Here is a 12706-nt window from a genome sequence, read left to right on the forward strand (position 1 = left end):
TGTACCTGCTCGATTAAGTTCTGCAGCTCGAATAATTTTCTCCAGCAGCAGATTGAAGAAGTCGCACGATAGGGAGTCGCCTTGTCTGAAGCCTCGTTCGTTATCGAACGGCTCGGAGAGGTCCTTCCCGATCCCGACGGAGCTTTTGGTATTGCGCAACGTCAGCTTACACAGCCGTATTAGTTTTGCGGGGATACCAAATGCAGACATCGCGGCATAAAGGCAGCTCCTTTTCGTGCTGTCGAAAGCAGCCTTGAAATCGACGAAGAGGTGGTGTGTGTCAATTCTCCTTTCACGGATTTGGCGCATGGTGAATATCTGGTCGGTTGTTGATTTACCAGGTCTGAAGCCACACTGATAAGGTCCAATCAGTTTGTTGACGGTGGGCTTTAATCTTTCACACAATACGCTCGATAGAACCTTGTACGCGATGTTGAGGAGGCTTATCCCACCGTAGTTGGCGCAGATTGTGCGGTCTCCTTTTTTAAGGATTGGGCATAGCGCACTTAAATTCCAATCGTTGGATATGCTTTCATTCGACCATATTTTACAAAGAAGCTGATGCATGCTCCTTATCAGTTCTTCGCCGCCGTGTTTGAATAGTTCAGCCAGAAATCCAACGGCCCCTGCCGCTTTGTCGTTTTTGAGGTGGGCAATTGCTATTCGAACTTCTTCATGGTCGGGCAATGGAACGTCTGCTCCATCGTCATCGATTGGGGTATCGGGTTCGCCTTCTACTGGTGTTGTGCGTTCACTGCCATTCAGCAGGCTGGAGAAGTGTTCCCTCCATAATTTAAGTATGCTCTGGACATCGGTGGCTAGATCACCTTGGGGGGTTCTACAAGAGTATGCTCCGGTCTTGAAACCTTCTGTAAGCCGCCGCATCTTTTCGTAGAATTTTCGAGCATAACCCCTGTCGGCCAGCTTATCAACCTCTTCGTACTCACGCATTTCGGTCTCTTTCTTCTTCTGTCTGCAAATGCGTCTCGCTGCCCTCTTCAACTCACGGTATCTTCTTTTGCACTTTCCGAAAACCAATGGTTTTGGTTGCAGCTGTACGTAAGGAGTTTAAAATGCCGTCCCACAGTTCCCTTATACCGAGTTGTTGACGAGTGCTCTCAGAGAGCAGGAGTGCAAGCCGAGTAGAAAATCGTTCGGCTGTCTGTTGTGATGCAGTTTCTCGACGTCGAACCTTCCTTGTGTTTGTTGGCGTGCGTTTTTTGCTGCACGGAGGCGGGTGCGAATTTTGGCTGCAACAAGATAGTGGTCCGAGTCGATGTTAGGACCTCGGAGCGCACGCACATCTAAAACACTGGGGACGTGTCTTCCGTCTATCACAACATGATCGATCTGGTTGGTGGTTTTTCGATCCGGAGACAGCCAGGTAGCTTGATGTATCTTCTTATGCTGGAATCTAGTACTACAGATAACCATATTTCGGACCCCGGCGAAGTCAATCAGCCTCAACCAATTTGAGGATGTTTCCTCGTGGAGGCTGAATTTACCGACCGTAGTGCCAAAGATACCTTCTTTGCCCATCCTGGCGTTGAAGTCGCCAAACACGATTTTGACATCGTGGCGGGGGCATCTCTCATAAGTGCGCTCCAAGCACAACAAATCAGCGATATATTGAAGAACCTCGCTTTGATGCGGATTGTGGCTGGACGTTCATTTTCCGGAGTGAATGATAGTACTCGACGACGGCGTCTCTCTCCGACCACGAATCCAACACCAAACTTGGCCCCTTATATGGCCACTGTAGTAAATATCACAAGGACCTACTCGTCTCTGTCCTTGTCCCGTCCATGGCATTTCTTGGACGGTGGTGATGTCAGCCTTTATCTTTACGAGAACATCTACCAGCTGGGCAGCGGCACCTTCCCAATTAAGGGACCGGACATTCCATGTGCATGCCCTCAAATCATAGTCCTTATTTCGTTTGCCATGGTCGTCATCAAAAGGGGGGTCTCTCATCCGAGGCTGTTTTTTCCTTTTCATTGGGGTGTTTTTTTTACGTGGTGGGTCCCAGACCCAGCGCACAACCCTATGCGGGGGATGTTTCGCCTTCTCACTTTAGCTCGCCTTCAAACGGATGTTCTTAGGCTACCCAGAGGATACTTGGTCAAAGACCGGAAGTCGTGAGCTGCTTGAGTCATATGTAAAAGAATCGTTTCTGGCCACTCCCAATGGCGATCAGAGAACTTTCCTCACTTGCGTGAACTTCTACACATGACTCCATCCTCCATTGCTAACATAATATTAAGCACATTATTAATACATAATAGTATCAAGTGTAAAAGAAAGCTAGTAAGAAAGGGCTAAGTTCGGGTACAACCGAACATTTTATACTATTGCAACTTGCTGGAATAAAAGCCAGGAATACATTACGATGTAAAACGTTAATCAGAGGATTGGAATCTAAGCAATTTTATATACGAGTATACATTAGGGTGAGTAGATTCCGGACTTTTTTCGATTCGGGATTTCTAATAGTGCGGAAAAGTTGCCTCAGTACTTCCTGATTCCAATGCAACTTTTTGTTTTGAGATCGGATTGCGTCTTCAACCCCAACTCCGGCCTTGAAATTTCGGAAATTCACCTAAAATCGTGAAATTGTCTACCTAGCGCCTGAAATACGCATCTCATGGCAAAATGTAAAAAAACAAAAGTTATTTGTCACGTCATTTGCTACCGAAATGGTATACCTGATCATGGCCGTAGGACGAACCGTTCCCGAGATACGAGCGAAAAGGCGGCGCGCCACAGCGCAAGGTGAAAATTGTTGCAGCTCTCAGCTAACCTGTATTGGTCACCCAGAACCCACCGCGTGGAGGTGGACGGTCTTCCCGTTCCTCTCAAGCCCAACCCAACCAACCAACCATATGTCAGGCTTGTTTTAGTCTAAATCTGTGTCAAATTTATTGATAAAATCAGATTTTGTACTAAACTTTGGCACTTGTTGCCTTGATTTCAGTGTAGAGCGTATAAAACGATCACGAGATTGGGAACCAATAACTTTAGAAGATGCCTCTGTCACCAGTTTGACGGTTCTTTCGACTGCCACGGTGTGAGAGGGGAATTCACTAAATTTTCATACCTCTGCAGTGTCTCCCGACAGCCCTTTTATGAGTTCTTCGTTAGAAACTGAACAAAGAACTGGTGGAACAGTCAAGGTAATAGTCTTCCAGTTAATCATATCGTAATAATTATTAGCTTTGGAATTCAGCTTTGGCACTTTATTACATCTAACCCTCCCATTTACGGTGTCAGACTCTGCTTCTCTGGTGGCCAGAAGACGGTCAAGGGCCAACTTTCTGACTTCTATCCGTTCGTCAGTCATCATACTAAGGAGAATGTTTTCTGGAAGAGCAAAGAAAGCATTCTGTTGAATGGATGAATCGACAACCTTGCGCAGTTTAGCAGGTAAGTATCTCGACCTTTGAATTGCAGCATAGAAATGGCGCGAGCCATCTTTGATTGAACTGTTGAATCATATTGAGGACCACAAAGGTGAGTAAACTGAAAGTATGTATTTGACCAAAATCTTTATTTCCTTTGTTGGTTTTGTCAGTAGAAATGTATAATCTCAGAATTCTATTTGCACAGGTGAGCCAGCGAGATTTGCACATGTTACCTGGATGCATCGACGCTAAATCTGAGGAACATTGGCCGGAAATAACAGCTTAACACGTTTACGGACACTTGCGTCTATAGCCGTCAAAGCGAAGTTCACTATGTGGCATGACGGCGACAGCCGTCTAAAACGAAACGGTCGTTTACAGACACTGCGGCGATAGCTGCCATCGTCCCATTACTTCAAGTCTAGAGTGCGCTGGCGCCATGACGGTTATGGCCGCAACCTAATTAAAGGTGCTGAATTATTCAAAATTAAGTTTATTTAAGCAGAAATAGTAAAACTATACTTTAAATATTCTAAAAATTACAAAAACACATAGTGTCAATTTTCGAACTTTACTTGTTCCTACTGTCCGTCAATGTGTTAATAACCTCAGAAGGTAATTGGCAGGATGGAAAGCTTTCAAATTTGACAACAGGCAACTTCTCACAATCAGGGAGCAGTTTACCTATGTCGCCAGAGAATGTATTTGGACTCTTTGAGACACCATCTATGTGTACGAAAAGAGCACGAAATGGAAGTTCGTTGAAATGTAGAAGACAAACAACCCATTGTAATGGCGTACCTATTTTTTCTTCTAGTTTCCGAATGATTCCACCTTTCCAACCTGTGTTCGTGTTGGTGCCATCAGCACCGATAACTTCTAGATATTCCACATCAACTGAATTGTCTTGTAAATGTTGCCATATAGCTTGCGTCTCATCCTCAGCTGACCCGGAAGGAGAGGTGACGTGGCCAAAGTAATGACAACCAGGTTCCGCTATAAGAGAAATATGTTCCTCTTTGACATTGTCGCGGTAGTACTTTTCACCTTCGCTGACTTGTGTAAGTGTATTGTCTTTGCGGCCGTCAAAATACAGCCCATATACAGAGTCAATACTTTCGGTGTTTTGGAGCTTAACTCCAACACTTTTTTTTGCCCGACTAATCTTACATTTGTCAGTGACAAAGCTAGCCTGATCCTCTGTTATCAAGCCTGCTTTTTTGGCATCCAGAAAAGCCGATGAAACAATCAAGGCCGCTGCTCTATCACTTACTCCAAATCTTTGGGCAGCTAAAGCAGTGTGTTCTAATACTAGTGTGTTTTGTTTGGTTTTTGAGGATGGAAGAGAAAATTCATCATCAGCATCGTTTTTGGAAGAATCCATGTGCGACGCACCTACATTGTTGTCGTCGAGAGTCTGGCTGTATGAGAGTCTGGCTGATCTGAATGGTCACGTGTTCTAGCTGATACTTTTCTGGTAAGTGTTGATGTTGAATGACGTTTTGAAAGCTTTTCTTTACGTTCATTTTTCTTTGTAATCTTTTTTGTTTCAGATAGATCAACACTTCCAATGCGACCAATTCTTCTGGTTCTCTAGTCCAAGAGAAATGGTTGTTCATTGATAGGAACTTTCCTTTCGTTTGGACAAGTGCAAGAAAAAAAGAGAAGCATTTACAAGCAACGATGTCAAATAATTTTCCGGCACAGTCACCGACTAAACCTCGTACTGAGCAGTTGAGTTAGCGTCTTTCTCTGAGTTTACAGCTATTCATATAGCTCTCTTTTGGTGTTTTTTTTTTTGCACACCGGTCTGCTTACTTAAGTAACGCGATTAATACTTATTTTAAGTGAGAAATATAATCCAATACTTATATAAGTGTATTATAATTTTTCCATTATGCCCCCGGTGGGCTTCCAGTTCGGGGACAACAGGTTTGCTGCGCTGGCCCAAGGTCCCCAACCAAAACGTAAAAAATCGTATCAAAAACTGCGAGATGCTTTTCCTGACTTACCGCCAATAAAAAGTTATGACCCAAGTATATAGTGATTAAATCCGATGAGAATACTACACCGCTTTCGAAGGTTTCTTGTTTTCGTGTTTACACCGTGAGCAAAGATATAAACAAAATTAGTGAATTACGCGACGGCAGCCTATTACTGCTAGTGAAAAATAAGCAAGTAGCAGAAAAGTTTATAAAAACGAAATGTTTTTTCAACATTGGCGCTGTTAGCGCTAGCTATCATCAACATCTTAATTGTAACAAAGGCACCATTTACGCACCGTTCTTAAACGGTGTGCCTGAAAGCGAAATAATAGAAGGACTCAGTTCTTACGAAGTTTCCGCGGTTTATAAGTTCACTCGCAAAGTTGAAGGTGTTATAAAGCCTACTGGTGTTATGCTAATATCATTCACCAGTTATTCCCTTCCAAACAAAATAAACATCGCATGGAGGATGACTTCTGTGCGACCGTACGTGCCTAATTCAATGCGCTGCAGGTCATATCAGAAATTGGGTCATACGCAAAAACATTGTAAAGGCTCCCCAACATGCGAAATTTGCAATTTTCCCTCTCCACACGATAATGACTGCATCCGAGTTATGTGTTCGAATTGATCTGGCGAGCATCGCTCTTCTGACTATACGTGTCCAAAGTATATGCAAACCAAAGAAATTTTAAAAATAAAGACACTAGAAAAGCGCAGTATGCACGAAGCCTTCAAAAAGTATAGAGAAAATACTTCCCTCCCTTCCCTCACTGCTAGCTTTGCACATGTGCTTCAACCTGCAAAAGAGGTATCCTCTGAAACCACCACACCAACAAAAATTTCAGCCATCAACAATTCCACAAAATCTAAAACTACTCATAGAACCGCCGACAATGACTTGCCTACTACATCAAAAGAAAACGCAGAGGTCACCTCTGCACCCAACTCATCATTAAAATCTTTAACTAGCAAAAATCACTCATCAAACGCCAACAATAAGCATATTTCCATCAACAAGCCTACATCGATCAGTTCTGACTACAACAACGTCTCACATTCAGCTAAAAATATCAGCGACAACTGTACCCAACAAGACTCTTTCTTAAATCCCAAACTTTTCAGTCCAACAACAGCCTCTTTCATTTCTAACTTAAACAACTCCTTAAACTCGCTTAATAAATATACTGACTTCAAAAATACTACTACCAACACTACTGTGCAATCTAATCCACCTAATCACGAAAATCTCTTTCCAACAACAAGCATTTCCAACGATAATCAATACTCTACTGAACATACTGAACAAATAGAAATTGACTCTGAATAAATACGCTTAGCTTTTAGTCTCTTTTGAACTAGTACTCAATTGGTGACACTCAGCTTCAACTGATTGCTCATACGAGTTGAAATTCTAGCTCTCTTCTGTTTCCCTTTTTCTTTTCTTCCTACATAAGTAGATCTTATGATTCCAATATTACAATGGAATTTAAACGGCTACACTAATAATTACAATGAGCTTCAATTATTAATACAAGATCATACCCCAGCTTTTATACTCTTAAATGAAACTCACATCTCTTTCAACTTGTCGGCTTTTACTCCTAAGCAGTACATTGACATGTTTCACAATCTTCCACATATTAGCACAAGTAAAAGAGGCATTGTGATTCTCATTAGAAGAGATATTCCACACAAAATTAATGCCATTCAATCCAACTTGATGGCTATGTCGATCGAAATTATCTTAGTTAAAAAAATCACCATTATCTGCACCTATATTGCACCAGACGAACAATTCTACAGGCATCCTGCAATTAATCAACCAAACTTCTACTCTTTTAATTTTCGCTGGTGATTTTAATGCACGGAGTCCACTATGGGGCTCTCCAATAGCCAACAAGAGGGGCAAATGCATTGAAGATGCTTTACTTTCCTCTAACTTAATATGTTTGAATAACGGATCCGCGACACACTTTTCCACTCACTCCACTTTTTCCCATGTAGATCTTACAATGTGCACCGACACACTTGTCACAGAGTGCGAATGGAGTATACTCGATCACCTGCATGGAAGCGATCACTTCCCCATTGTACTAAAATTGCACCTAAGTTCAACAACTAAAAACTACAAAATAAATAAGGTATTCAAAACTGATTACGCTGATTGGGTGAAGTTCCAGACGCATTGCGAGATAAATAGAAATAATACCCCAATATCTGACAACCCTAACCAAGAAAGTGCGAGTTTAACAAAAATTATTCGTTCAGCAGCGAATGTTAGCATTCCTCATACAAAGCCAACAGCATGTTCAAAGAGTGTTCCTTGGTGGAATAAAGAAATCGCTGAATTGCGGGCAAAAAAACAGACAACTTTGTATGAGTACAAACGGGCTCGAACACTAGTCAACTTAATATCTTTCAGGAAAGCCAATGCTCTTTTCCGTCGTTCCGCGAAACAGGCCAAGCGTAAATGTTTTCAGGATTTCACAAGCAAAATAAATCCTTCGTCTAGTCCTAAGTTAATATGGAGCGCTTTAAAAAAACTTTCTGGAGAGCCTAGAAATCTAACCATTCAATGCGTAAAGGGGCCAACAGGTTCGGTAACCAATCCATCCGAAATTTCCGAGTTATTTGCAAACCACTATTCTGAAACAAGCTCAGATATTTCATTCAGCACACAGTTTCAAACCTCTAAGACCACCACACTGTCCAACACTTCCTACTCTGTCTCCCCTCTTTCTTTTTCTGCTAGACAAATAGAAACCAGCATTTCACTGTCTGAATTCGAGTTCGTTGCATCTACCGTTAAGGGTAAGTCGCCGGGGCCAGATAAAATTTCTTATCCAATTATCAGAAATATGCCGAAAAGTCTCAAGCTCCGATTGGTAAAGCTTTATAACAAAATTTTCTATACTGGTGTCTACCCCCAATTTTGGAAAACGTCTTGTGTTATACCAATACTTAAACCACACAAATCCTCCGATGAACTTGCTAACTATAGGCCGATTTCCCTCCTTTCATGTATGGGCAAAATTTTGGAAAAGATCGTGGCAAACCGCTTGATGTGGTATGCTCAGCGAAACAAGTTCATATAACCGAATCAAGTCGCCTACAAAAAAGGTCAAGGCACGTTAGACGCTTTAATCCAACTTGACTACTTCATTACTAACGCTTTGTCCAACAAAAACCACGTGTCCGTACTATCTCTGGACTTCCACAGAGCTTTCGACAAAATTGGAGCCCATATTATTATTCGACAACTTAGAAAACGGAAAATAGGCCAGAATATGATACGTTTTATTACCAACTTTCTCACAAACAGAAAACTCAAAGTCAACGTAAATGGTTTTCTTTCTTCAACACTCCCGCTTTCTAATGGTACGCCGCAAGGCTCACCTCTTTCAGCCTTCCTTTTTATCATTGCTTTCGATGATATTAGTAGGATGATAAAAAATTACAAAGGAGTTGAGCACCAGATCTATGCTGACGATGTCCTAATCTACACAAAAGTCTCTGACGTTAATTTAGCTCAATCCTTATTTACTAATATACTCGCCAGAATTGAGACTTGGTCACTGGAGTCTGGTGCTTCACTTTCTTTAGACAAAACACATATCCTTCATGTATGTAGGAAACAAAATTGCAACGGTATTTCACTTACCCACAACCAAACTAACATCGAATGTAAAACACAGCTGAAATTACTAGGATTAATTTTTGACTCTAAGTATAACTTTAATGCTCACTGTAAATATGTCAGAAACTCGTTAATGACACGATTAAATATTGTTAAATATCTCTCGTCTAAGCATTCATTTATTCATCCAAACACACTAGTCAATGTTGTCAGAGTTTTGCTAACTTCAAAAATAGATTATGGGCTCCCCATCTATGGCAATTGCTCCAAAAGCAGTATCAACCTTTTAAATGCACCATACCATTGCGCAATACGGCGAAGTCTCCGGGCGTTTCCAACCTCGCCAATAAAAACGATAGTGGCTGAACCACCCATGCCACGAAAAAAAGAAAAATTCCAAAAATACAATCGGCTGTTTCGAGATGCTTAAGTTTCGCTGAAGAAAATAATATTTTACGTAACGCAACATGCAAATTCACCACACGACATCCTCCCTGGCTGATCAATGATAAAATCTTACAGAATAAGCTTATGTTTTTGTCCAAGCAAAACACACCAAACGAAGTCTTTCAACAAACCTTTGCTGAACTGGAATCTAATTATACAAATAATGGCTATTGTTTACGGATGGCTCCAAGTCCATCGATTCCACTTCGTTAGCAGTTGTCACTGCCACAGGAGAAATTATTTGCAATTGGCTTCTCTCCTCAACGAGCTCTGTATTTACCGCTGAAGGATCTGCTATCCTTCACGCAGTTAATCACGCAAAAAAGACTAAAGGAAAGTTCCTCATCTGTACAGACAGCAAATCGTGTATGTCTGCAATAACGTCTCCTTCCAATCGCAATCCCATAATAGAAGTTATCAGGGACGCGGTCATTGGTGCCCCTCAGAAAATCTAAGTAATGTGGATCCCTGGCCATGCTGGTATTTCAGGCAACCACTTTGCAGACCTCGCTGCGAAAAATGTAGCCAGGACTCCTGCCTTAACATCCTATGCCTCATCCAAGCAAGACATTTCTAACCTTATTAAGCACAAAAGGCATCAAAAAAACGCAAGCGAATGGAAAACATTTAAACATCACTACGCGGACATAAACCCAGCTGTCGAATAATCTACCCGTCAACAGTTCCAACTAGCGCAATGAAGACATATACTCGATTAAGGATTGGACACACTATCATAACACACGCCCACTTACTATCGGGTAAAAGCCCATCCATTTGCCCCCTTTGCGAGGACACCGCTTCTATCAAACACTTACTCACACTCTGTCCGATGCTTCACTCAACAGCCCACAACTCTGCCAATATTGATCTCATAAAACTACTAAGTTAACCTTCAGAAAAAAACGTTATGATTGTTTATAGATTCCTAAAAACCAACGATTTGTTAAAACATATCTAAGCAACTTACATCTTTACTAACCCTTAGCAAATAGAACTTTTTACCTAGTTATAATTACAAGGCGGCTGAAGGCCTCGTAGCCAGTGCTGCGTTTATGTATTTATATAATAAAACTCCTTTCGTTATATGAATTATTATAAATAAATAAATAAAAATAAATTTTCCGGCGGAAGAGACAAAGCCGTCTCTTTTAGAGCTCAAACCTATAGGGTTCCTTAAAAACATTTGTTTAAGAGTCAGAAATTTCGTATGGTTTGTAGTGACCATTTGTACAACTCTGGTGTGTGAAACTATCGGAATAGATGACTTTTTGAAAGTATTTTCAACATTTTTTGCAACTATTTCTGTAACCTCTTTACTCCTAGGTTCATAGTTGTCGCCTCGGAGTCGCCCTATACGAAATCTTTCAAACTGATAACACAAAAGAACATCCTGGTAAGTAGGAAACTGGGACTCAGAGAGATTGCCAAACACAGAACATTTCTGTCTAAATTTAAATTTAGATACAGACATTTTGAGTTCTGTGTTCTGTCAAGAGAATATAAGTGATAGCACTCGGCGAAATCACCGACAAGAGTGAAGGAACTCGATGAAAAAATATTTATGTGGAGACCTATCCGAACGTGTCTTTTGGCGTTGGTGAATGAATGTGAGTGATAGCACTCGGCGAAATCAACGTCAAGAAGTGTGGCCGCAAGCCGAATTTCACCTAGCGCTGTGGCGCGCCGCATTTTCGCTCGTATCTCGGGAACGGTTCGTCCTACGGCCATGATCACATTTCGGTACAAATGACGTGACAAATAACTTTTGTTTTATACATTTTGCCGTGAGATGCGTATTTCAGGTGCTAGGTAAACAATTTCACGATTTTAGGCGAATTTCCGAAATTTCAAGGCCGGAGTTGGGGTTGAAGATGCAATCCGATCTCAAAACAAAAAGTGACCTACGAATATATTCGGCATAAGATTTGTTAGAATAACCAAAATCATTATACTTAGTCATTATACAAAATCAGCCGGATGTTCAAACATTCGAGTAACGGTCATATGGGGGCTAGGTAAAGTTGTTCTCATTGAAGTATTGACTCGATTCCACCCATTTTAGATACACAGAATGACCGATTTCGAACAAAAGTCAACAATAAGTACTGGCGTCCACATATTCGGTACCTATGGTCTTTATAAGTTTTGGTTGGATTTGAAAAAATTTTTGTACACTAAAGGTATTATTCGTGCACAGTTTAGTCCCATTATAATAATTGCTTCTTGATTTGTGTACTGGAAAAAAAGAATCAAGTGGAATTTAAAATTGTGTTATATGGGAAGTAGGCGTGGTTATTCGTGGATTTCGCTCAGCGTGAAATAGAAATATAAAAGGAATGCCATATTCCAAATTTTATTGAAAACGGTCAGTCGGATCTCTGGATATGGGATTTCATAAAAAAGTGGGCGGTGTCACATCCATCGTCCAATTTTTACCACCGTCCCTATAAAGCTTTTTCATACCATCCCGGCGCAAATTTTCACGTATCTGGCTGCTTAAACTTGTTAGAGGGAGGAGCCACGCCCACTTTTTCTACCTTTTTAATCAGATTGCTATTGCGATTCCCTGTGCCAAATTACAGTTTTATATCTTAATTCAGTGCTTAGCTATCGCACTTTATATGTTTTCGGTTAATGGCGATTTGTGTGAGCGTGTCAGTTCCGACTACGCCCAACTTTTCTTTGTACTAAGGAACTTTCATACCAAGTTTTATCAAGATACCTCAATTTTTACTCAATGTTGCGTCAAGCGACAAGAGATGTTTATTTAAACCTAAAACTAAAATTAAGAAAACATGAATTATAAAAACTATAAAATATTGAATTATATTATTATTGTATACTTACCCTAATAATACATTTGTAATACTAAAATATTACTTACCTTACTTACCTCAACTTAATCTGTTGCAATGTTTAACGAAAGTTGAAAATTATTATACTTACCCCTTTTTTAATACATATTAACATTATCACTACTTTATGCCAAGGGTTTTAAGATTTAGGCTAAGCAACTAGATGAAGTGAAATAAAGAACCTTTTTTAATTGAACCGTGGAATCGATCGGACGTGTTTTCATTTTTATCGCAAATAACGGGTGATTTTTTTGAGGTTAGGATTTTCATGCATTAGTATTTGACAGATCACGTGGGATTTCAGACATGGTGTCAAAGAGAAAGATGCTCAGTATGCTTTGACATTTCATCATGAATAGACTTACTAACGAGCAA

At 40.7% G+C, this 12706-nt stretch overlaps 1 protein-coding gene across 1 annotated transcript; it reads left to right on the plus strand.

The window, feature by feature from the left end:
* The first annotated feature begins 6107 nt into the window (after window positions 1–6107).
* Window positions 6108–6716, plus strand: LOC125777988 (GATA zinc finger domain-containing protein 8-like). Its single transcript, XM_049454085.1, has one exon. The coding sequence runs from the start codon at window positions 6108–6110 to the stop codon at window positions 6714–6716; it is 609 nt and encodes a 202-aa protein (XP_049310042.1).
* The last annotated feature ends 5990 nt before the right edge of the window (window positions 6717–12706 follow it).

The sequence above is a fragment of the Bactrocera dorsalis genome, chromosome 1 (assembly GCF_023373825.1).
Source record: "Bactrocera dorsalis isolate Fly_Bdor chromosome 1, ASM2337382v1, whole genome shotgun sequence".
NCBI lineage: Eukaryota > Metazoa > Arthropoda > Insecta > Diptera > Tephritidae > Bactrocera > Bactrocera dorsalis.